We start from the raw sequence: 23,412 nt of genomic DNA on the forward strand, positions 1-23,412 counted from the left end.
CTTGTCTGCTGAATCACAAGGCACAAGGTCACGTGACAACATTCAACTGATAATAATCAACCAATCAGAAAAGATTGCCCAGTCAAAAGATCAGGAAAATAAATCCAGCGCAAGAAAAATAATTTCAACCAATCAAGGAAAAGAATACTGGGGAATATATTTAGCTTTCATTTTTGAAACTGATTTCCTTTTTCTTATTAATTTAACTGTAGAACATTTGATTGCACAAATTTGTAAAGCATTACAAAATTTAATTAGATTAATCTGTTAAGACTTATAAATAAATACTTTATTAAAATATACATATTAAAGAATTTTCAAAATATATGTGCAACATTCGTCTCTCATATCTTTTGGTTTCACAATGTTTTTCTTATATGCAAAACTATATCAGAAGATGTAAAAAAACAAATCTTCATTTTGTTGCATGAAATAACAGTGGTCATTACTTTTATATGACAAAACTCTCCAACAATATTTTAAAATATTACAAATAATTATTAAATTGAACTTTAAATAATGTATTTATTTGTTTTGCTGGTGTTTGTATTTTTTTTTTTTTTAGTCATCATTTAACAAATACCAGTCAGCTTCCATGATTTGATGTGGACATTTCCCCCATTTTTAAGCTTATTCATTTTTTTGCTACGAATAACCAAGCAAGCATGCAAGAGTGCAAAGGTTAAATGTCCTCACCATGATATTTGAACAACAAAAAAGATCAGTTGAGAGAAACATTGTGAAATTTGTTAATGAATGTGTTCGAATTAAGTTATCCAAATTTTTTAGATGAAATATTTTTTTGTCGTTTTGCTTTTAGTTATTTTATCTTTCATCTTATTAATGGTGCATTCTTTTAATTCTTATACTAGCGTAAACCATCTATTATAGATTGAAGAATACATTTCTTTCATTCTATCATCATAATTACTGGGTGCAACCTGTGTACGTTATATTCATACCAACTGAGCATACGTCATCGACAATCAGTCTGACCGAGTTTCGGGCATTTTTGACTTGGGAATGATCTTGCATCTATTGGATTGAGGTGTGGTTTTGAGTAGTCCTCGGAAATCCACCCTTCCAGGTTGTTACCTCCCTTCTCTTTTGGATGGTGTAAATTTATTGCCTACTGCCTGAAGCTTCCCTTCCGGGGAATGCCGACAGGACTACCCATGCACTTATAAAAAGACCAGAATGCTTCTCCTTTAGTTGCACTGGCTTGACTTTCATCACCTTTCCCCCTTGTGTCAAATCTTCCTGCAGTGAGAACGCAGTAAATCTGGCACAGCTTGAGTAGATATTGTTCGTATGAATCAGGGATACATCCTCAACAATCAGTCCAATATTGGCATTGTTGCTGAGGTATACTTCTATTCAGTTCTAGGAAGTCCACTTTCCCAAGCTCGGAAAAATCCAATTGGCCCTGTACGACAATCTTCTAGTGATGGTGTCATGAATAAGACACCCGTTTCCAATTTGTTATCATAAGCTAGTAGGAAGTAGGAAGGCTCTGAAAACTGTCATGGTCTAACCAGAAATAGTGAAACATAATAATAAAATGACATTAAAGAAAACGTTGATTTTTTACATTCCTTTCCAAGTCAAGGTTGCTTTCTTGATGTGGTATGCACCATAGGCAGGGTGAACCAGCTTCTTTCATTGGAAAAAGTTTCTAGGGAATATTATATCGTATGTGTATCCTGCTCAGATGATATAATTTTAATGACCTTTGCAAAAAGGTAACCCAGCTGATCAGACTCACACCATCATCATCGTCATCATCATCATCATGGTTCTGCACCACACCAAAATCTTACTATTAAATATAGTAGTCCATAAATGTATATTATGTATCTTGCTGATTTATTTGTTAACTCTTATGTTCATACCGATAATCATCATCATGATCATATTCAGTTTAACGTCCATATTACATTCTAGCATGTGCTTTTAGAAATTGACTTTTAAGCTAATCTATCTTTGGCTAAGTCTTCATTTATTTCTCTTTCTCTCAGGTTCATACTTATGGTATTTATTTGCTTCCCCACGAAAGCAAATTAGGCACAAGGCTGTTTTTAATGTGGGGGGGAAAAAACCAGCTCCCCTAAAAGTAGGGTAAAAAAGGGGGCACTCTGGTTGTTATCAAAAATAATAATTGTCCCAGTATAGAGGGTCACATTCTCCTGCAGTTTTTCTTGGCCTACTGTAACAGAGCACAGACGCACGTACAGCAGCAGCAGCAGCAGCAGCAGCAGCAGCAGCAGAAGTTGTACAACAGCCAACATATGCAGATGACTGAGCCGTGTGCAAGGTGATGTCACAGCAAGGGAAAAGGAAAGAAAGAGATTATAACAAAAGAAAAACGTGGCCCGAGAAGAAGAGAAATAGACATGCTACACATGTGGCCTGAGAGCGACCGGGAAAGATGTGCCCTAAACACGGCCAGACAAAGACAAAGTACCATGTGTTCGATGCGGCAAAGTCATAATAAGCACATTGGAGTACGAGAAGACTTTTCAACAAGAGATAAGGCGTTATTCTAGAAGTACCTGTAAATAAATGTCTGTTGTTTCAACTTGAAAAAAAGTGAGTCAAATTCTTTCTCCATCTTTACTTTCTTTGCAACAATCTGCATGCAGCAGGTGGGTCCTGAGTGTTAATATTGTAACGACTGCGTTACACTACACCTGCCAACTGTCTCTGGTGTCTTAATTGATCTATATACTCTAACCCCCGAAACTCTCATTCATAGTGGTTCAGTTTCGGTGATCTAATAAGAACAGGTGTGTCAACGTCATAATGCTTTGTATCTGGATGGTTACAAAATGACAATATTAATATGATGAAAGGTATACTAAGATTATTAATGTTTATAATAATAGTAATAATAATGTTTGTAATAATAGTAATAATAATAATGAATATACTAATCAAAATGTTCTTTATTATATGCTGAGATTGTGTGGGTGAGAATATTTGATAATTTCTTTTTTCAATAACATAAAAAAAAAACAATCTTTTTTTTTTCTCCCCCAAAAGATCCACCTGGATAGAAAATCGATGATCAGATGAGTGGGCATTTTGTTTTCTGATTTCGTCCGCATTTTCCATGTGACAAAATGGGCATGTTGCACTTCTCACCTTTGTATGGAGCCAGCCACAGCCAGGTGCATTTAGTAACGTGAGGGCTTATTCAAGGATAATACATTAAAAGCTTACTGAAGGTCATCCACAAAATGCAGCAAAGATGGTTCAATTAATACAACAAAAATGTATGAAGAGAATAAATATATGCAAAACGGTTATGCAATGTCGGCCATAGCAGAAAAGAAGGCTTAGAATCTAGACATGATAGATGTTCACTGTTTGTATATTACAAAGATTACATATATTGATATACACATGTAGGCATATATAGATATATATTATAAGTATATGTATAAGTGTGTATGTATTTCTACAATGAAACAATGCAGCTTTCACAAACGATGGTAGCCATAGACAAGAAAGCCAAACCATTTTAATAGCTCAGTTTGTTAATTTGTCATCTTACAGGTGATTCGGATTTCAATCCTGGGCTCAGATGTGTATTACTGAAGAGTCCAAAGGATGGCATAACTCGAGTCTTGGTTTTTCTGTCTATAGCTGTCATGTTTTGAGGTGGCTGCACTGTTTGTCTAATTGTGGAAATAAATATAATTCGCTCACATCCTTATATATATATATATATATATATATATATATATATATATATATATATATAAGAATGTGAGTGAATTATATTAAAATAGAAATGTGGAAAATCTACAAATGCAATGTTTCGCCTACTGTTGTAGAGGCTTTATCAAGAAAAAAAAAACCCTGGGCGAAACGTTGAATTTTTAGGTCTTTCATATTTTCACTTTCACTTAATACCATTGGATTTATTTTATGTTTACCATAAATTAATGTGTGTGTGTGTGTGTGTGTGTGTGTGTGTGTGTGTGTGTGTGTGTGTGTGTGTATGTGTGCATAGAGGGAAAATTAGTTTATAGAATACCGTATATATATTTATGTGTACATGCATTTATGTACGGTAACCATTGGAATTTATTTCTTATGGTATATTACGTATATTGTTTATTTAATTATTTTTTGTTTCTGCATTAATAATACCATTAAATAAACAGTTAATTTAATCTACAAGGCTTTGAATAAACAAAGAAAATCACAAATAGAAAGAGGAACCACCTTTCACGAATGTTTTCTTAACGGCTTAGCTGACAAGCCAAATTATTAGAGAAAACTGAACCTGTACAAAAAATTCATCTCTCAAGCTCTACAATAAGTCTTTGTTCAGTTTTTTTTTACATCTACTGTTTTAATTTCGAAACTGACATATATGTGTCTTTTCAGTCAGGTCTATAGAAAACCAGATAGACAAACGAAACTGGTGTAAATTATGTGACTAAAGTGATTATCGGTTATCTACCCTTGGTACGTATGGCATTAGATTATGGTTATATGGATGTGCAGAGAGCGGCAGTACTGCTGTACAAGTGAATGTCCATGATGTACAGAAGTCTCTCTGAGATTTTATGTGTCAGCTACACATACTAATAGTTCTATGGCGATGTAAGAGTAGTAAGGTGTGCAGATATAAACTGACGATGAAAATATTTTGCATAATCAAATGTTAATTTCATAAAACTGTAATGTTTTGCTATTACAATTTTCCTGTTGAAAGCTGGAGTTCATTTCAATTCATTTGCTGTCATAATAGTCAGCATTATTTTGTGGGCATGGTGAAAGGCGATGAAGAAGAGACACATTGGAATGCAAATATACATAAGAAAATAATTTCAAGTATTCTTTGAAACTATTGTATGCCAAACCATGTTGTAAAACTATTTCTCTTTGTACTGCTACTTTTAAATTTTGAAAAAAAAAATGGATATTTTTTGTCAAATTTTAATTAAAAATATTTATTATTCTAAAATTATAAATTATTATTTCAATTATTCAGGTCACGGGTGTAGTAATTATACACTATATAAAATAGTGTAAATAATGTTATATATATACATTTATGTATATATATATGACATTATTTATATATATGTATATATGCATACATGTGATATAAACATTTATATATTATACCTAATAATATTATATGCATCTACTTATTTTTTAAATGTACTGAAATGTTGGCCTTTAATAGATATTCACACAAAGAATGGATAACTAATTAAAGAATGCATGTTAATTCAATTATTTAAGTTTTTTTATGATGTAACTTTGAACGCCATTAATTATTTGGAATTATGTTTCATTCACCATCCATTAATGACTTATCATTTTAATTTAAAATATTTTACAAATCACATAAATTTCTAATTTCATTAATTTTTGAATCGTGGTAAAGTAATTTTAAATTCTCTTTTTAAAATAACTAATTTCAAACACCATTAACAATTTTTTATCATTGTTTTATGACAAAAAATTTTAAACGCCATTAATATTTGTAAATAATATTTTTTTTCATAAAATAACACAATTAAAATGCGATTTATTTTGAGTTGTGATGATATAAATTATAAATTCCATTAATCATTTGAATTTGATGTCTTTTCATCACCAATGCATTTTTAATCAATTTCTATGACATAACAAATTTGGAATTCCATTAATTTTAAATTATGATAATATTACCTTTAATACATTTTTTTTTATAAAATAATTAATTTCAAATGCCATTTAATTTATTTACGATAAAAACAAATTTTGAATGCTATTGATAATATTGACATAATTCCTTTTTTATAACTGAAAAGAATGTTTTTATGACAAAATTAACTATAAATATTCTTAATCATATTTTCAAAATAAATCCTCTAATTATCACAAAATGAACAGGAAATCATTATCGGTCAGCTTTTCATATGTGATTATTTCCAAAATGTAATGTAAACTTTAGATCTAAATATCTAGTCTCTCTCTCATATATATATGTTCCATGAAAATTAACTATGCATACAGAAATAAGAACATAATACAAAAATAAAACAGGATGGTATATTAAATGATATACCTTAATATATGCACATACATATATCTATTCATATTTATTCATATAGACATGATGAACAGATTCGCTACACTAGCATACCAGTGCTTCGATCTGTAGATATTAATAACTAAGATCTCCTAATTTAGGTGCCCATTTATAGATATAAATATATCTATTAATATTTATTCATACAGATGTGTACAAAGTTCGTTACACTGGCATGTCAATGTCTCAATATGTAGTTATTAATAACTAACATCTAATTTAGGTGTTACTTTTTTTTCAACACTTTAATGAAAAGGCAGACTTTTCAGCAGAGGAGATTTTAGTTATTAATAACTTTTCATTTCATTTAGGTATTCATATTTAAAAAAAAAATATGGACATATAAATGAGAAGAATCTAGTAAATAATAACAACAGATTGAAACATTATCATGTAAGTGTAGTGGATTTAGAATTTTGGAATTTAAAATTATGAAATTCAACTTGGAATAATTGAATTTATACGAAATTATCGAATTCAGAATCATGGAATTTGAAATTATGGAATTTAGAATTATGAAATTTAAAATCATGGAATTCAACTTGGAATTATGGAATTCATGCAAAATTATAGAATTTAGATTTTTGGAATTTAAAATTATAGAATTCAATTTGAAATTATGGAATTTATACGAAATTATGAAATTCACTTGAAATTATGCAGTTTTAATTATAAAATTCATTCGAAAATATGGAATTTAGAATTATGGAATTCACTTGAAATTATGAAATTTAAAATTGTGCAATTTATCTTCAATTGTGGGATTTAGTTTAAGATAAGTCACATCAAATTATAAAATATAGAAATATGTAATTTAAAATAATGGATTTCAATTGGAATTAAGGAATTTAGTTCAAGTGAATTCACCTGAAACACAAAAGCCAACATTAAAACACCAAATACAATCTTCAGAAAGTGGCATGCAGCATTAAATGCCATAAAGCTTTGTAGAATATGGACATTTTGTTTGAAATGAATAGATTGGATTTCACAATGGGATGAGTGCAGTAAAAGGATTTTGTTTATTCTTTAAAAACTTCTGAACAAAAAAAAAAGACAGTCAATGGCAGATAGTTTTATATTACACAGAATTATCTGAAGTGATGGACTAACCTTTGACTATTCTTACTGATACACGCCCCCCCCCCATCAACATCAGCTAATGAGAAAGGATGAAGGGACATAAAGTACCTATTTCAATTGGGTTTGTTTCCCGAAATTTGATTTTATAACTGAATTACTATTAAAATAATACTCTTTTTGCTGTTGGTTGGTTCGTTGTTTTTGTTTTACGGCATATCAACCTTTTTCAGGTTATTTAATGCCGAATCTAGTTATTACTTTGAGAAACGATTTTTAATGGAGTATTTTTTTTTAAAGTCAGATTCTATTTAACCCATAGTTGGGACCCTAACAGGTACTACCGCTCCGGGTCAGGGTGGACCTGGGAGCAATTGCAATTAAAGGGTGGCTCCACACTCCCCAAGGCCCGCAAGGTGGGGCCTCTCCATCGGATATAGTTTTTGGTCATATCCAGGACCTCTTTTTGCTGTGGATTTATGTTAAGTATTCGACATTAAAACTTCTCTAACATTTTTTTGGTAAAGATAGAATTTTTATTTTGTTTTCAAGTGTCAGTGTGAATTTAGCTGTATAGGATGCCTTGCTCAACCATCGGTAATGCGGATCAAACAAAATGGTATGTCAACAGTGACCTTTTAATTCTTAAAACAACATTCTAATCGCCTCAATCTTTCAGCTTTGCTTGGTCAACTTTCCGTTTAAATATTTTGGAATCGGTTTACATTTTCTTTGTGTTATATCCATCGTTATTTAAACAGAAAAAAAAAATTCATTTATTCTCTAAATGTTTTACAGATATTATAAGTAATTCGGCCTATGCGCCATCACAGGCGTACAGAATATGTACGGACCTGTCCGCCGGAAAGCTTGCATCAGATCCAACTAGAAGTGTAAAACGTGTCTTAAACAGACATGTCTATTCGACTGCCGATTTTGCGCGCTGAGGTGAAGTTGAATGACAACCCTCTCAAAGTCATGGATTCTTTTTGTCATATTGAGTGTTTACAAATTTAGCTTTATCATTAGGATAAAATCAGTTTGAGGTAAATTTCATGAACTGTTATCAGTACTGGCAATGTGATTTATCATTCTCACTAACAGAGTAAGAAGAGGGTATAGCAGTTGTGTTAAGATAAATGCTAAGCACTTAACTATTGCTTGCTCACTCATCTTCAGGATAATGACAGAGCAATGGTTAGATTGATATGATCAGACCCGGCATATTAACTCTGATATCTAGTTCCTGGCAGTCAATCAACTACGTTGATTTGGCCACATTTAGATGAACGATGTTTTAAAAAATATATGCAGAGATCTTTAGGTCGAAGGCTGGGTGAAAGAAGAGAACTTAGATGCAAACCGTCAGCAAAGATTTTTGACAACAGCATTTGAATGTAATCGATCTTCAACACTTTAAAGCTTAGAGATCAGGTTTGCACGTTGTCAGAAAAAATCTGACCATATCTAACAGAAATATATATATATATATATATATATATATATATATATATATATATATATATATATATATATATTGGCAGCAAGCTATTATTTAGACACGTCTGATTGAACACGACAGAATTATTCCTTTTTCCGATATTTCTGGATATCTTTTTCATTTGCCAAGCAGTCTTTTTAATTTTGGCAGGCATATTATATAGAATGGCGCCCAAAAGTTGTTGTTCGGCCATATTTTTCTCAAGTGTTTTCTATCGGTGAATCTGATTATCACCAGGAGCAATTATTGTTGTTTTCTTTTCCTTTGAGGCTTGGTGTATTTATATATATATATTTTTTTAATTGGCTATAAAGGTGGGGGCATAAGTGTTGGGGGCGAATTATTTTTATTTTATTTTTAGTTTTGATTTTCCTATTTTATAGTTTATTAATTTAGTTTCATGTTAGTTATTAAATACTGTTAGTATATTTGTCCCGGTGTTAAATGAGATCCGGTTTAATATATATATATATATATATATATATATATATATATATATATATATATATATATGTATATATATATGTATATATATATATATATATATGTATATATATATATATATATATATATGTATATATATATATATATATGTATATATATATGTATATATATATATATATATACATATATATATACATATATATATATATATATATATATACATATATATATACATATATATATATATATATACATATATATATATATATATACATATATATATACATACATATATATATATATATATATATATACATATATATATACATATATATATATATACATATATATATACATATATATATATATATATACATATATATATACATACATACATATATATATATATATATATATACATATATATATACATATATATATATATATATATATATATATATATATATATATATATATATATATATATATATATATATAATGGGAATAGCTCCAGACAAGACATGAAGCCACTTGAATTAAGGAGCAAAAAAAAAAAAACTAAACAATTTAACATAGGAAATATTAGTTAACGTCAAGTGTTATACAGAGAGATTCTGAACCAGAAAACAGCCATTTTCTCCCTTTGTCAGAGACATCGCCCAAACTAAAGGACAAAATAAGGCAAGGGATAGTTACAAGGCTGCTAGAAGTAAACCTGAGGTCCACTTTCTACTCTCCAAAAGTATCGAAATGTTGACTTTTCAAATAGTCTTTCTTTTCTTTTAATAAGAATTTGGAATTCAGAATAGTAACACTAGAAGTTTTTGTGTCTTTTTGTTTTAAATCATATTTTCTGCCCAATAATACATAGACTGTCATATCATAATGTCTACATGCTCATGCAAGTTTGTTTCAGAGGAGAGTGTAAAGTTAATCGAACCTTTTTTTTTAATGGGAGGAGTATCTTCAATTAGACATACGTAAATTTAAATGAAGAAAAGAAATATGTATAAGAAATGGAAAGATAGATAAAAAGTTTAAAGAAACAAAAGCTTCAGAGATAAATATCAGAAGTAGAAAGGTTTATTAAGTTAAGGCTTGCTCTATATCTACGTAGAGTAAACTTTTTCATGCTTTGTAGTTGATATTTAATTTCTGCCTAAGCTCATCTGAAAAGATTCGGCTCCATGCAGAACTGCCAAACTTAGCACATGCTTGCTGCTAACTAGAAACATTTACTACCAGACTTATAAAAATTTATAACATTCTTGTTGATAAATCATCATGATTATCTCCCCTGCTTATTGTAACTCTTCTGAAGCACAAAACAAAACTTCTCTGGTATTTAAAATAATAATTTTAAAAAATGTTAGGGGGAAAAATAAAAAGTGCAGTGAACCAATCAGAGCTTGTGATACACAAACAACGAGCTAATGAGAGCAGTGGACACACATGTACCTGGTATATCTTCTTCAGACTCTGAGATCGGTAAACTGCTAAAGGAAGTAGTGTCCCTTCCCGAAAGGACATTTCTGAAACGAGGGGATAAGTCGGCGGTAGGCATCGCCTTGGCCAGGTTCATAGAACTCTTTCTCTCAGCTGTGAAGGAAAGAAATGGACATAAAAGAAAAAACAAGGTTTTTGTTAGTCGTCATTTTTTTTTTATGAATCTCCAAAAAGTGTTATTATCAATTAACAAAACTATACTGCGTTAAATTTGTGCATTCGTTTGATTCCTGTCAGAAATTAGCTTAAAAAATACTGGCAAGAATTTAATACAAAATTTATGTTTTTTATGCAGATTTTTTTTAAAAAGATGTCCAAAGATTGCATCAAGTGACATCTCTCAAGTCTTTTGTATGCTTATCGTATATTCATGTTCAAAATTTATTTTAAAAAAAGCAAGTAAATAGTGTGTAAAATATTAACTCTTGATCAGATAAATATTTTAATATAAAAATCTCATTTCAGCCAATCAGAAGCGTGGAAATGATACGCCTCTGCAATATTAAAAAAAAAGGAGACATATTTCAATATTTTGTACCTATCGCTGAGAGCTGATCAAAATCATATTTAAACAAAAAGACCAGTTCCCAAATCAGCCTCGCAGTTTCCCGATAGTGATGAAAAACAACAAATGCTTACTCTATAATTCTTTTTTTTTTCTTCTCAAAATGAAAGATAAAAAAAGTTCATCAAACTCTCCAAACTTCATGAATAATAAAAAAAAAAAGGGCAATTGAAATGAAAAGTAAAAAAGCAAAGTAAGAATAAAAAATAATAAAAGTAATCGACTGCTGTCAATAGCCAAATTTATGAGATGGTGCTGCAATGTTTTTAATGAAAACCGCACCAGACAAGACATAAACCACTTGATGTAAGGAGCTAAAACAAAATACTACTTCAAGGTAAAAAACTACGACATCACACCAAACTAAGTGTAAGATGGTGGATTCCAACGAAGGAAACAATAATTATTTCCCCTTTATCAGTAACATCGCTCATGGAATCTGAAGACTAAATGACAAAATAAAAGTAGCGAGATTTACAAGGCTGCCGAAAGTAAACATCAGGTACACTTTCTAGTCTCCTAGCAATCAAACTGGTACCCATTTATTGATTATCAGAGAATGAAACAACTGCGATACTGTCGATGTCCACTTCCCCCTCAAAAAAGAGTTAAATTTTTTTTAAATAAAGAAAAAAAATAAAAATAAGAGGAAATAAGTTTATCAGCAGAACAAAGGTATAGGAAGTTGTTCACAAAGGAACACAAAAGAAGGCTTGGTGTGGTGGGCAGAAAATACTAACACGCAAAAATTTAAATACAATGTGAACAAACATCTCACTGTCCAACTCCCCGGCCATGTTGGCCTCCTATAAATCTGATCCCTATCACAGCAGCTCCTTACGTTTCAGTTGCAATATGCCTTATTTGGAGAAGAAGAAATGGAAAAAGAAAAAGACAAAAAAAAAAAAGAATCAAAATATAAAAACAAACTCAAAATTTGTTCCATCGGAAGCATCCATAGCAAAAGTCGATAGAGATTTAAAAAAAAAAAATACAAGAAAAAGCAAAAGCAATAAAATGAAAATAAAAATAATAAAATCGAAACGAAACTGGAATGTATAAGTAATACAAAACTTACATTCTGGATAATTCTCCAGTATATTTGGATAATCAGAGTCCCAGTGTGGCTTCTGTATTGAATCCGTGTCTGATGCAGAGTTGGAGGGTGGCGGTGGTGGCAGGGAGGGGGCAATGCTGGCACAATTGCGTGGGTAAGGGGTGAATGTCTGCAAATGGTCAAAAGTATACACCGGAATATTGTGCGGATTCTCCAGCTGGTCAGCCGCACTGCCATAGTTACGAACCGCATCAAAGTTATTAAGGGTGTTCACCGAGTCGTGATTGCTTGGGGTGTAAGAGGCTGGGCGGTTCGGTACAGGCGGCGGTTGAGGGCTGGGGCATCTCTGCGGCAGATGCAGTTCGGTGTTGCTCAGCTTGTGCGACTTCAATTCATCATGGGCACTGTTCCGGATGACGTTGTCTGCCAAACATGAGCGGGAATGGGGCGGCCGGCGCCGAGCTTGCTTCTTTTGATACCAAAAGCGGACACCTATCAACAGGATGACGATAACAAACAGAACACTAACGGCACCTGAAAAACAGAAAATGGACGAGAGAAGACAGAGGTTAGTATTCACTGTAAGACAGGAAAGAAGTTTTGTAGTTGAAAAAAAAAAAATTACTTTTGGGGGAAGTAAGTACGGAGGTAGATTCTTAACATCGGGTTAATCTATTACGCAGTAGCAATATACTTTTAGATCAGAAGTAGATATAATATACTAGGTATGTGTGCAAGGGAGCTTGCTAAGATTTCAGCAGCACTCTGGAGGCTTATTTATTAATTTTATTTTGTAAAATGTTGCCGGAAAAAATATATATAGTATCGCTTTAAGCAATAAATAGCAGGAGGCACAACTCTTAACAGAATTGACATCTGTGTTTTTTTTAATCACATCACACACACACACACACACATATATATATATATATATATATATATATATATATATATATATATATATATATATATATATATATATATATATATATATATATATTACATTATGATAAAAGAACTCAAAAACAGATACTTTGGCAGCAGTGTGTCGGATTTAAACCCGGAAATTGCTAATTGAAAGTAGAGAATAGTTAACAATCCATTTGATAAGGTGCAGAATAGTTAACAAGTGTTTATTTGACCACAGTGTAAGGGCACAAAATCAAACAATGAGGACAGGAAGATCGTCTTGTATTCTAAAGGTGGGAGTCGGGGCAAGTACACATATATTAAAAAAAGAAAATTACCCGTGATGCATTACTTACCAATTATTATAATGATTTCTTTTTGAGTGATTCCATATCTGTTTGATGAAATGTTTGGTAAAAGAATTTCCTCACAATGGGTGCCCTTGGTGTCGGAACTACAGTTGCAGAAATAGGAGCCTGGACCATTATAACATGTGCCACCATTTTTACAGGGGTTTTGGGCACATTTATCAGATTCATATTCACATAAAGGCCCTGTTGGCAGGCAAAAGAAAAAGAAATAATTAAATCAAAGCATGTGTGTGTGGGTGTGTGTGTGTGTGTGTGTGTGTGTAAAATGGCGTACACACAGTTATATATATATAAATATTTATGTCATATATATGTTCTGTATTTACTTCAACAGTACTTAATATCTGAATAGATCTTAGTAGTTATATGAAAATATTCTTATGACAAGTAAGCTACACAGAAATCTTTGTGTTTCATTCCAAGGGGTAAATCAGCAAGCTAAATAAATATAATTTACTTGAAAAGTTAATCAATTAGTATATACAAATCGTAATGGATTAAATTCTTTTTTTAATATTTTATAAAGATAAAAAATCCAAGTTCAATGAATATCCTGTGAGATTGCAGAGCATATGTAGAGTATTCGTCTTAACTCAGTCAAGGGTTAAAATCAATACAGCATGATGGTAACCTTCTTAGTGAGTAAATTGGGGAAATTGTTTTGCTTGTATAAATATATTAATATATATATATATATATATATATATATATATATATATATAATACGTACACTTAAAATTGTGTTGAAACCCTCATAGTATCCAGTTTAGAATTATTATTCAAGGTTATAATCAAAATACAGAAAAGTCGACCTTTGATGACAAACCTTCGTAGTGGCCTACACATTGGCAAATGGCTTTATCAGGTCCTTCAATACAATTGGCACCATTTTTGCAAGGGTTAGTTGCACAATAATAGCCATATTCACAGCGCCGACCTTTCAAACCTCCAACACACTTGCACCAGAAATCGTTTGGTAAGACAGGATTGTTGCGACAAGTACCTGTGAAAAAAAGAGCAGTATATGTGAGAAATTTTGCGATCCAAGATTGACTGGAAACAATGCCGAGATAAGCGGAGAGCACATGCACCACCTGGAATTCCCAAATGGTCACTCATTTTAGTGCTGACTAGGCCAAACGTTGCTTAACTTTGGTGATCTGACTGGAACCGGCGTGACAACGTGACTATGCCGTATATGTGAGAAATACAATGTAAAAAAAAAAGAAAAAAAGAAAAAGACATCTTAAAAGTACAAATACATATATTAATAGAAAATATGTATGTTTACATACTTCCGGTGTCTTTAAACTGTAGAAATATTGATCTATTAACTAATACACGAGCTAACGTGAACTACAATTGGAACATCTCTTATAACATTTATAACAAGAGAACTCGTGTCATCAGTCGACGGCAACTATCGACAATCAAGAAAAGAAATTCACTGAAGAATGTGGGACGATGACTGAAATATTTGGAATTATTCTCTATTTAAAAAAAAAGTAATATTCAGCACAAATATATATATATATATATATATATATATATATATATATATATATATGTAAGGGAGTTAATATATTGTTCTATGCTTACCTCCGTTTAGACAGGGGTTATCTGCGCAAGGATTTGTATCAACTTCGCATCGGTTTCCTTGGAAACGTGGTGCACACACACATGTATAACCGTTTCGACTTTTTGTAATACATTGACCTCCATTTAGGCAGGGGAAATTAGAACAAGGATCTGGGAAAGAAAAAAAACAGACAGAAAAATACAATAAACAGTAAAGACTAACACCTAAATTGAATGCTACCAAAACAACCACTTGTATGCTTACTCAGCGTTATCCAGGGCTGGGACAACAAAGTGTATCCACTGATTGCTAGACAGATTAGTATGAAATTTACAATATTGTAGACGTTATTAAAAGCAATATTTTTTTTTACATTTATTTTTGAGGGGAGGAAAAAGAAAAGATATTCCCTATCCTAAAATATATCTACCCATGAATTCAAAAATTTTCTAGAAAGGTTTTTATAAAATTTGGATCATGGACGATAGATGTGTAATATTGTCGGATAAATAATATACACGAGTTTATATTATTTACACGTCGATATATTTGATCGTCTACGTATGAAAGTGTCTATTGATCGTCTAAACAAGACATATAACATTAAGGAACAAATAACAGTCTCTTAATATTTACATCGACCAATAGAGAAATATATTTCATACCTCTGGGTTGATTTTGATTTGATGAATCTTTAAAAAGCTGCAAACAAAGATTCATATAACCCGAAACCTTGGTGCTATTTACAGCAGCTTTATTTACCAATGTTTCCCCATCAGAAAGCCACAACGCTGATCCTAGATTCTTACTATCGACGTTTCCTCTACTTGGGGCCATTATTGTCCATAGACCGTCTTTCTTCCTTCGACTACCGACTGGGTCGGTCCTCTCTGACACCCAACTCTTGACTAACTGCATATTTTTAAGCTACAATGTATTTCATTACGTAATTTTTTTGATATTCTACCATTCTTTTTCACCAAGTTAACATTTTTGTTTGTGCTAGTTATGAAAACTAACATTCCTTTCTATTAAAACATTTTAACATAAATAATTTTAGTTGTAAATATTTATTTCACTATGATAACATTCTTTCTGACATTCTATTTTTACAAGTGTTAATGATAATCATAATAATTGTCGACCAGCACAGCTTTCGGCGTTGCCCGGTAAATATCTAACAGTGTTATAAGGAGTGTGTCATATCTCGTGTTTTTTAAAACTTCTCTATCTCCTGCCTCACTCTCCCTATCTTTCTCTTCGCATTCCTCTATAACCCCATCTCTTGCTTCCTCTGGCAACTGGAAAATATCATAGACGAATTACTACATAATTATACAAACAACAAAAACAACAACACAAATCGTTCTAAAAGTCAACCGACCTTGTCAATTATATTTCTGTTGCCCCCCACCACAAGCATTATATATATATATATATATATATATATATATATATATATATATATATATATATATATATATATATATATATATATATAAAATGGTGAAACGCTAATTTTGTCGAATTCAGGAGTTTTTAAATATGTAATAAAATTTTGTTCATCCCGTTTACCGTTTTCAATCATCTCATAATATTTTTCATCATTGACAATTAACAATCCATCCGTCCCACTAACCTTTATCCCCGAGTGTCTTTTAGCCTTGATGAGTGGTTTTATTTACCTTCTCGCCGGGAGGTTAGACACAAGGTCATTATGGGGTTTCAAAAACCAGTGCACTACAAAAAATGCCTTAGTAGTCCCGACCATATTCCCCAGTAGTGGCGATCAGGCGATCAGCGATAACTTAACTCCGTCTCAAAGAGAGATGGAAAAGCTTGGAGAGGGGTAAACTTCCTCAAACTGAACAGAACAATAGTTCAGCCCAACTGAAACAAGGGTACCGTCGGATTGTCGAGGACGTATCCTCGACTGGTATGGTGACTTATCAGAAAATAAGAAACAAAAAAAAAAAGAAGAAAATGGAACCACTTACCACTGTCACCTTTTTCCCAGACGTTGTCTCGGCAGTTAAATTCTATTTTGTGGAATTCTTGGGAAGTGGCGACTGCATTCCGGTCAGTGAACGGCAGTCGAACATTGTGCAGCCGCAAGTCTTCCATGCAACCTTCGAAGCCTTTGTTAATGTTTCTGAACCCGTTAGGAAAGGTCTCCACTTCAGCTCCAAAGTAGACGTTGTTGCTGCCCAAGTTGAGGACGTCATGTTCGCCAGGCGCACTCGACCACGCCGTGTAACGTCCATCCAAGTTGATCGTGGCCGTGTTTCCCATACGTTCCACAAAGATCGTATGCCAGTCCCCGTCGCTGATCTTGCGAGGGAGCTGTACGCGGCCGACCCCACTTCCACATTCAAATCTATATTGTACCATTCCATCATAAAGCTGAAATTAAAACAATCCATATGAGAATTACGGTTTGATGAGATGATAACAAAAAAATCTCTATCTATATAAAGTTGTTCATATATTTGCATTTATAGGATTCACTCCAAAACTAATTAACCAATCGCTATAAATTTTGGAACACAACTGCTAGGCGTAAAAGGTGGTAATATGAATTATATTTAGTTAGTAATAACAAAGGAGTTTGCAGTTATTTTTTGGGAAGTTCCAATTTTTGTTCAATTTTATGAAATAGATACTCAATAACAATTAATAAATATTCTCAAAATTCCGGTTTCCTTGGTGTATTTTTACGGAGAGCATAATAATATGAGTACAACCTCCAGTTAGAAAATTCAAATTGATGAGATTTGCTTAGAAATTAATCTTTAATGATTAGATACCAACTAAGCAAGATTTCTTGAATTTTAATTTCTTCTCAAGACCTCTTAAGCTTAAGCCTTAAATTTTAGACATTTTCCACAGTAAAACGCATGTAATAGATTTTAATCAAATGCATAAGGTGTAGTATCATTATATCTTGATTTTAAATTTCGTATATGGACATGAACAGGATGCAAAACTGTTCAGTTTAGGGAATTAATCTTACCCATCCTGGGACGGGTATTCCTCTATTAATTTTTAATTTAAAGCCAATTTTGATAATTAGAAGATCACAAAGTTTGTTTTTTTTAAACTCTTTCAGAAATAGTGTTCTATTTTCACTTTTACATTTTACATAAATTTGCCTCATATGACTTCCTGAGAAATGTGTCATTGGATGAAAACATCATCATTTTTGAGCCAGTAAAGAATATTTTTAAGTTTGGAAAGTTTACTTTTATTCTAAATGACATAAATAAGTAACCAGATGCTCATCCAATCAAATCGCTATATATATATATATATATATATATATATATATATATATATATATATATATATATATATATATATAAGTTGTAGATCTTTTCTGTCGGTCAACAGAGTTATTCTATCATTTTGGAGATTGATCCCAATAATGATATATTTGCACTTGAAATCCATAAAAAAGAAAATATGTTTCACTTTATTGGATTTCCAGTGAGGATACGTCAGGTGGCAGTATCATTTGATAGTTGAACAATTCGGTGGAAAGAGAGACTTAGTGGCAGCACCTCATTGTTCCGATAATCACCTACTTCCTGATTATGATTTGACTTTCTTTCCTGTGCCAAACCAAGAGAATCATATGTTAATAAAAAAATATAATACTAGACAAAGAGAAACTTGAATGCCTACTAGACACTGTCCTCGATATCTAAGGTCTCTCTGTCCCGAGGCTTGGCAGGACGACCTGGCATGAAGATACTTTTTCCCTATAAGTAAACCTTGACTAACTATTCAAAATCACATAGTATTCACGGCTCAAATAAGATCACCTCGGTATGGCTAACACACAGTGGCTTATACGAGGAACGGTGGATCTTCTTCAAGTGATGTTGCCTATAGTAACAGCAGACTAGATAAATTCTTGTCTTAGAATCCAGTAAGACTGCAAGAAAGATTTACTATAATATATTTAACTGGTCAGTTGGGGAGAGGAAAATTTAATATTCTAAACTTCTTTATTACCTCAGAGAGGTAAAGGATATTTAATGGAATATTCGAATATCTATGTATTTCGTATAGAAATTAAGTGTTAGTCCATAAGAAGCGACCTTTTGATTTTTGAGAACTTTGACAGGAATAGCATAAAACAAATAAGTGAAAATTCTTTCTATATCAATTTGTATAATGTACTATTAATAATGATATTCCTTTTGAAATAATTAATGTCTATCAGACGTAATTCGAGTTTGGAACAATTCATTTTAAAATAGGTAAAATCGGAATTCTTTTACCTGTTAATAATAATAATATTCCTTTTCGAATAATAAATATCTGTCAGAATCAATGCTAATAAAAAAAAAATTGTTCCGTAAAAATAATTGTCAGTTAAACATTCTTTAAAATAAAACGAGCATGTTTCGTTTTTTATTTATTTTAAGCTGCAGCAATTTAATTCTTTTTAAAACAATAGATATTCTGTCTTCTTATCATCAAAATAATTTTATTACCAGGCAACTATTCTTAAATCGATAAAACAAATATCACTTTTTGAAAAAGTAATGTATTTATTTAAAATTTTACTGTTTTAGTTGATGAGATGATAAAATTTGACTTTGAAACAATTCATTTTAAAATAGATAAAGTCAAAATTTTTACCTTAGGGACATCATCCTTGTTGATCTCATCTTTTTTGAATGTGTGTGAAAGATATTAACTAGGGCTATATTCTTTTCATTGTTTTGACTCTCGAGTATATATCTGACTCAGTAAATCAATCTAGAACCACATCACTCTATATAAAAGCATATAAGATATCAACGGATACACACTCGAGTATCAAAACAATGAAAAAATATGCTGTTGTCCTTGCCCTAGTAATAACGTTTGTAAAAACATGAAGTAATTTAATTTATTAAAAAATATTTTCTAACCTCAAGTATGCTGTAGTCGACAGTTCCGCTGGCAAACATTAAGTTTGCGTTTTTCTGTCGTGTTTTTATTTTCATTGATACACTTAGTCGGTTCTCGAAGCCATGTTTATCCACTAGTGTCCACCGGGCGTAGCTTCGTCCAGCAAATGTCATTGGTCTATTATCTGTAGGAGAATAATAATAATAATAATAATAATAATAATAATAATAATAATAATAATAATAATAATAATAATAATAATAATAATAAAAGGTTTTAAATTTCGATTGTGTATATTTTTCTGTGCTAATTCTAAAAGCATTTGTAGTTAAAATTAACGATTTAGAAAAAGATCCTTGATTCCCATACATAAAAAACAAAACAAAAGGAAGTACAATAATGACTACACAAAATGTGTTTAGCGCATTTTAATTTGGAAAATTTAAATATTACTATCTTTAAATTATTGTTTAAACAATTATGCTCATAATAATTTAAATGTAAATTTAAACAAGTCAACTTAATGATTAAATAACATAAAAAAAATACAATGCATTTTTAATCAGAGAAGTTCTAATTTTATTCTAATATGTTAATGGGGAAAAAAGTGGCTGGTTACTTTTAATGCATCTAAAACCAAGCTCTATCTTTGCATCATCAACGTTTTGATCCCTATCTGGCATCAATTGAAATGAATGGCTCTTGTCTTGGGGAGGCTCCATGTTTTGATAAGCTTCTGAGCTTGACCTTTACTCTTGATCTAAAATGGAATACGTACATCAAATCCGTTGCCAAGGTCGCTGGAAAAAATGAGGGGATTCTTCAATCGATCCAGTAGATATCTACCTGCTGATGCAATTGTCTACCTATATAAGAGCCAGGTATGTCCAAGGATAGAGTATTGCTGTCACATCTGGGCAGGGGCTGCTAGGAAGACCTTATCCTACCTTGACAGAGTTCAGAATAGATTTCGTAGCCTAGTGGAGATGCCCTTTTCTCTTCCTTGCAACTTCTTTCTCACAGAAGAGACGTTGCGAGCCTGTCTCAGTTTTATCATTATTTTCATGGCAAGTGCTCGTCTGAGCTCCAATCTATGGTTCCCCCCTCCCCGCCAAACATTCACGAGAAACACTCATTTGGCTGTAAACACTATCAATAATTTCCCCCACTCGTTATCTGTGCCTAAATCTAAATGCAGATTCCATGAAGAAAGCTTCTTTCTAAGAACTGCACACCTGCGGAACTCTCTTCCGTTTCCTTGCTTTCCAGCTGACTACAATATGGCCGTCCTCAAGTCCAATGTAAACAAGTTCTTGCTGAGCCGTTCCCCTTAAGCAATCCAATTTACCAAATTTACACTTCCAACGATTACTATGATAGTGTCCTTTAACCACTGTACACTCTTTAACCATTATCCTCGAGTGGCTTCTGGGCCTTGATAAGTGGTGATTCCTTTTGTAAAAAAAATTTTAAAAATCGCGTTTTTGCTTGACCCGGCATTCTATTCTGGCTCCATAATAACAATGCATGAATTTAAAACTTACAAAAGTGACTACTTCGTAAGAAATTATGTTTCTTAATGAAAATGAAGAAAAAAAAGTACAAAATGTCTTAAAACTTCTGAATAGGCCATTATCAGTGAAAAGTTTAAAGTTAAAAAAACAAACAAAAAAACGCACTGTTTAGCATTCTAGCATCATATAATAATTCAAATCTTGGGATTCATACGTTATGATTATGATGATTATGATGATTATGATGGCTGTCATCTAATAAAATTCAGCAATGCTTACAAGAGACATTTTAGTTTTAAAACAATTTAATATATCGTTTCTGAATTTTTGGGATGAGGAATTCGTATTTGGATTCTTCGAACTACTATTCTCATCTTGAATCTTTCACGATAAACACCCGTCTAGCTGAAACCACTGTCAAAACTTTTCCCCACTCTTTACCTGTGCCAAAACCAAAACATAGATTCCATGAACAAAGCTTCTTTCTTAGAAGTGGACGCGTGTGGAACTCTGTTCCGTTTATCTATTTCCCACCTGACTACAACCTGGATGTCTTCAAGTCCAACATAAACAAATTCCTGATGAACCGCCCCCTTAAGTAAGACACTTTATCAAATCTCCAATACTAACGATTACTACAATATTATCCCATTGATTACTGTACATGCAATAACCCTTATCCCCGAGTGGCTTCCGGGCCTTGATAAGTGGTGACTAACTTGTAAAAAAAAAAAAAAGAAAGATACTCTTAAAAAGATGGAAGGTTACATCGACCAAAATGTTGTGAAAATGACACTCAAGATGAGAACAGTAGTCTGAAGAATCCGAATAATAAAAGTTTAATATATTTTCCATTCTTAAAAATAATGTAAGTCATTATGCACATTCTGAAGGTTGTCCAACTGAAGAAACGAACTAATTATAGCTTAACAAGATTGTGGTGAAGCTTTTAAACTGTCAAATAGTAATTTCATTCAGCTTGTGATTGAACTGAAATCTATCATTCAAGATGCAAAGATTAAAAACATTAATACTCATGCAGAATATGGAGTGTGCTAAAAAATAACGTTATTATTTAAAACCCATTCTTAATATCGAGAAAGGAGGACGTTTTGTAAGTATTCTGTTTTTTAACCTAACAATTTACAATATGTACAATGGATACAATAATATACAAAAGATTCCATAAAAATTGGATTTAACTTGAATATAAAAAATCTAAAAAATAGCATGAACAACCAAATTATTAATAAATATTTTTCTCTTTTGGAAAAAATACTTTTTGCTTCAGTGGTGGTGGTGTTGGTCCCTCATTCAATTGTGTGTGTGTGTTTTTTTTTCAATTAGAGAATAAACTCCATAAAACAGTAGCTCTTATAATGGGTCTCATTAGCAGTGACGCAGGATAATGTTTTGTCATTATTATGACTGGCAGAGAATAGAACCCCCAAGAGAATAGACCCCCAAGAAAATAGACCCCCCCCAAGAGAATAGATCCCCCAAGAGAATAGACCCAACCACTGCCAAAAAAAAGCATGTTCTGCCGTTAAGAATGTGTTTTTCAATAAAAACAATGATATCTAGCTTTAATCCAAATTTAAAGGCAAAAAGTCAATTATTATGGTTTATTTGTGCTTCTTAATCAAAGGAAAGCATTTTTCTCATGCGTTTCTATCATATCAAAGAACAAATTGATGAGTTACTTACCATGCCGACAGCCTGTCTCGGCACAGTCAGGCCGAGCATCTTCATCACAGTAGATTCCTGTCTTTCCATCTGGACACACGCACTGTGGTCCAGACATTTCCGACTTTTTGCAGACCTTGTAGTGTGGACACTGGTGGCCAACGCAAGGGTCTAGGTACCAGATGCATTTGTCTG

General features: G+C 32.0%; 1 protein-coding gene across 14 annotated transcripts in view; it reads right to left on the reverse strand.

The window, feature by feature from the left end:
* Positions 1 to 23,412, reverse strand: part of LOC145257798 (protocadherin Fat 1-like) — a 954,816-nt gene that overhangs the window by 53,873 nt on the left and 877,531 nt on the right. For 9 of the 14 annotated variants that reach the window (XR_013864025.1, XR_013864024.1, XR_013864023.1 and 6 more), the window contains 8 exons: positions 23,239 to 23,409; positions 20,038 to 20,201; positions 17,110 to 17,515; positions 15,133 to 15,282; positions 14,360 to 14,536; positions 13,519 to 13,716; positions 12,275 to 12,787; positions 10,584 to 10,724 (listed from right to left, as the gene is read on the reverse strand). Coding sequence is in view for 10 of the 14 variants with exons in the window: in XM_080115689.1 (XP_079971815.1) it covers positions 10,584 to 10,724; positions 12,275 to 12,787; positions 13,519 to 13,716; positions 14,360 to 14,536; positions 15,133 to 15,282; positions 17,110 to 17,515; positions 20,038 to 20,201; positions 23,239 to 23,409 (1,920 nt within the window). In the remaining 4 variants the exon portion in view is untranslated. Of the gene's footprint in view, positions 1 to 3,144; positions 3,222 to 10,583; positions 10,725 to 12,274; positions 12,788 to 13,518; positions 13,717 to 14,359; positions 14,537 to 15,132; positions 15,283 to 17,109; positions 17,516 to 20,037; positions 20,202 to 23,238; positions 23,410 to 23,412 lie in introns of all 14 variants that reach the window. The other 5 variants (XM_080115697.1, XM_080115696.1, XM_080115695.1 and 2 more) reach the window with 3 other exon arrangements.

Source organism: Euprymna scolopes, chromosome 3 (genome assembly GCF_053919585.1).
Source record: "Euprymna scolopes isolate OS-2025 chromosome 3, ASM5391958v1, whole genome shotgun sequence".
In the NCBI taxonomy this organism is placed as follows: Eukaryota; Metazoa; Mollusca; class Cephalopoda; order Sepiida; family Sepiolidae; genus Euprymna; species Euprymna scolopes.